Genomic DNA, 3902 nt, shown 5'->3' on the forward strand with positions numbered 1-3902 from the left:
ACAAAGACTTACAGTAAACAACCGTACACACACTAATCACCACCTTTACAGTAGATATGTGACACACTTTATACAATTACACAAAGACTTACAGTAAACAACCGTCCACACACTAATCACCACCTTTACAGTAGATATGTGACACACTTTATACAATTACACAAAGACTTACAGTAAACAACCGTCCACACACTAATCACCACCTTTACAGTAGATATGAGACACACTTTATACAATTACACAAAGACTTACAGTAAACAACCGTCCACACACTAATCACCACATTTACAGTAGATATGTGACACACTTTATACAGAAGTTTGTAAATAACACCTAGATTAAGTTACGTACTAAATGAACACCCACACGATAACCACCTCGTTTATTAGTATCTGTCTGTTTGTTTGTTTGAACGCAAAGCCACACATTGGACTATTTGCGCTCTGTTCACCGTGTGGAATGGAACCCAGGATTTTAGTGTTATCAGTCAGTAACTTTACAGCTGAAACTATTCCTAGTGAGATGTAACACTTCCTAAAAGAGGGGCCAGGTGGTTAACGCTCTCGACTCGTAATCTGAGGGTCACGGGTTCAAATCCTCGTCCCACCAAACATGTTCGACCTTTCAGCCGTGGGGGCATTATAATATGACGGTCAGTCCCACTATTCGTTGGTACAAGAGTAGCCCCAGAGTTGGCGGTGGGTGGTGAGGACTAGCTGCCTTCCCTCTAGACTTTCACTGCTAAATTAGAGACGGCTATCACAGATATCTCTCGTGTAGCTTTGCGCGAAATTCAAAACAAAACAAATCAATCCTAAAAGAGGTTGTAATAATTCATGAATACCTTATTGTTAATTCTGTGAACCGATCTCCACACAATAACCACCATATTTCCAGTTAAAGCCAGTACTCCAAGGAACCAGATACAGACTCGTAACACAATGTTGGACATGAGGTCTTTACAAGAGGAAAACTCGTCGGGTGCTGGGTAACATTCGGCGACGTGGGGAGCGAGGCAACAGAAACGGAACTCATCAGAGCGTCTGAAACCAGTAAAAAGCATATATTGTATACCTGAACACGACTTGCAAACCTATAAAAATTATAAGAACAGGTAAACCAATAGGGCGTGATGTTAATATATACCTATGAAATGGTTTACCTGTTCTTATAATATAGGGCGTGATGTTAATATATACTCATGGAATGGTTTACCTGTTCTTATAATGTAGGGCGTGATGTTAATATATACCTATGGAACGGTTTACCTGTTCATATAATGTAGGGCGTGATGTTAATATAAACCTATGAAATGGTTTACCTGTTCTTATAATATAGGGCGTGATGTTAATATATACCTATGGAATGGTTTACCTGTTCTTATAATGTAGGGCGTGATGTTAATATAAACCTATGGAATGGTTTACTTGTTCTTATAATGTAGGGCGTGATGTTAATATAAACCTATGGAATGGTTTACCTGGTCTTATAATGTAAGGTGATATGTTAATATAAACCTATGGAATGGTTTACCTGTTCTTATAATGTAAGGTGATATGTTAATATATACCTATGGAATGGTTTACCTGTATTTATAATGTAGTACGTGATGTTAATATACACCTATGGAATGGTTTACCTGTTCTTATAATGTAGGGTGATATGTTAATATAAACAACACTGTTTTACATTGCGGTATACGTAAAACTACACTGTTTTACACAGCGATATTCCTGAAACTACACTGTTTTACATAGTAATATCCGTGAAACTACATTGTTTTACATAGTGATATCAGTAAAACTACATGGTTTTATATAGTGGTATCCGTGAAACTACATTGTTTTAATAGTGATATCAGTTAAACTACATGGTTTTACATAGTGATATCCGTAAAACTACACTGTTTTACATAGTGATATCAGTAAAACTACACTGTTTTACATATTGATATCCGTGAAACTACATTGTTTTACATTGGTGATATCTGTTAAACTACATGGTTTTACATAGTGATATCCGTAAAACTACACTGTTTTACATAGTGATATCAGTTAAACTACATGGTTTTACATAGTGATATCCGTAAAACTACACTGTTTTACATAGTGATATCAGTAAAACCACATTGTTTTACATAGTTATATCCGTGAAACTACATTGTTTTACATATTGATATCCGTGAAACTACATTGTTTTACATAGTTATATCCGTGGAACTACACTGTTTTACATAGTGATATCCGTGAAACTACATTGTTTTACATAAAAAGTACATTATTTTACTTACAATTTTTTTAACATCATAAGTCCCACGAATATTCGACTCTCCATGTGCGTTACCTTGTTGTAGGTCAAATCTCTGAAAATAAAGAAACTGTTCACGCCTGTTACTTTCTACGAACAGCTGTGATCTTATTGTTAAACATGTATCATTGCATTGGTATACCAGCTGAGGATTCGTTGATGAGAGAAATACGTTTTACATGAATGTAAAAACTTTGGATTAACTCACAATGAAAGTAGCTGGTCCAGTCCGTTGAATACACCATCATTGAGTTTCATCAAATAGTTGTGTGATAAATCACTGTCAGAAAAACAAATACTGTTATTGATGTGGTATTTCAAAAACACACACACAATTATCGTTTTCATGATTCTATGTATTTAAAACTGTTTAGTAGTTTTAACTTTCAAAGACATACTTATAGTACATCCTTCATAGTTCTAAACTCGTGAGAACCCCACATTTAATTAATTAAAGAAAAGACTTACAGGTGGAATAGCGAACGAAGTCCGAGAAAAGCGTTTCGAGATATATTCAAAAGATTCTGATGGCTCAAGTCCCTAAAGGATGAAAAATATGTGTGGATGATACTCTGTGATAAAGTTTAGTACAGTTTGTTGAATGTTGTTTGTGCTTCACTAGAACATACAAATATTATATATAATTTTAAATGAAATATTAAACAAAGTCGCTGGTTATAAACAACATACCAATTAATAACAAGCGCAAAAAACGTGTACACTTGTTTAGAAGATCTGCGTTTATACCTTTACAGACCACTAGAGGGAGTTTAGTGTAGGGTCAGAGAAACATCTAAGGATAATGGGTGATAAAAAGATAGGGTATACAGGTTAGAGACTTTCAACGTAACCCTAGTTAAATGAAAAAGTATCCTTCAATAAAGATAAAAGATTCAGTTAAGAAATACCTTTTTTACTGAAATAAGAAACACGCACTGATTAACAAAATAATTAGTTAAATATAAAAATGCATATTTACGTAACTAGCAAATTATAAATTTAGACATTTAACTCAATCTATCATCTAACTACATTAGTTTACATTTAAACATAATAATTATTAACAAATTTATAAAGTTAACGCGTTAACAAAGTTGTTCGACCAAATATCAAGTTTCTAGGTTTGTGTGAGTCATTTTAACACATATTGTTTCTCATTAACTACCAGTTTTTATTATATCTTAAAACATGTCACCAGGATTGTGTTGGTGCTAAGAACAATTTCAGGAATATTAGATATTGTAAATATGACGTCAAAACATTCCACTTCCTATTTTATGTGTGACAACATGACGTCATATCCTGTCAGTTGGTGAATTATTGCACTGAATCATCTTACCAGCACTACAAAAATTACGAAATAATACTGTAGAGAAATCAAGTTGGTTTTATGAATGTATCGCATTTGAGACAGTAATGAATTATTTTTTGTGTAGAACATTAAATGGAAATATAATTTTTATTTACCAAAATTCGGTAATTTATCCAAAATTTCACTTGAAAATTGGAAATACTGCTAGATAAAAGGTAATGTAGTAAAATATCCAAAATAGGATTAGAATATGTAATAGCATATTAAACCTACAAAATATGTA

The 3902-nt window shown here is 33.4% G+C and overlaps 1 protein-coding gene across 1 annotated transcript in view; it reads right to left on the bottom strand.

Moving 5' to 3' along the window:
• The window catches only part of LOC111089613 (G-protein coupled receptor GRL101-like), a gene marked incomplete at its 5' end in the record, with an annotated part of 10777 nt that overhangs the window by 944 nt on the left and 5931 nt on the right, over positions 1 to 3902 (bottom strand). Inside the window, 4 exons of the mRNA XM_022402449.1 lie at positions 822 to 1043; positions 2291 to 2362; positions 2516 to 2587; positions 2776 to 2847. Of these exons, the coding sequence (XP_022258157.1) occupies positions 822 to 1043; positions 2291 to 2362; positions 2516 to 2587; positions 2776 to 2847 (438 nt within the window). The remainder of the gene's footprint in view (positions 1 to 821; positions 1044 to 2290; positions 2363 to 2515; positions 2588 to 2775; positions 2848 to 3902) is intronic.

Source organism: Limulus polyphemus, unplaced genomic scaffold (assembly GCF_000517525.1).
Source record: "Limulus polyphemus unplaced genomic scaffold, Limulus_polyphemus-2.1.2 Scaffold6781, whole genome shotgun sequence".
NCBI lineage: Eukaryota > Metazoa > Arthropoda > Merostomata > Xiphosura > Limulidae > Limulus > Limulus polyphemus.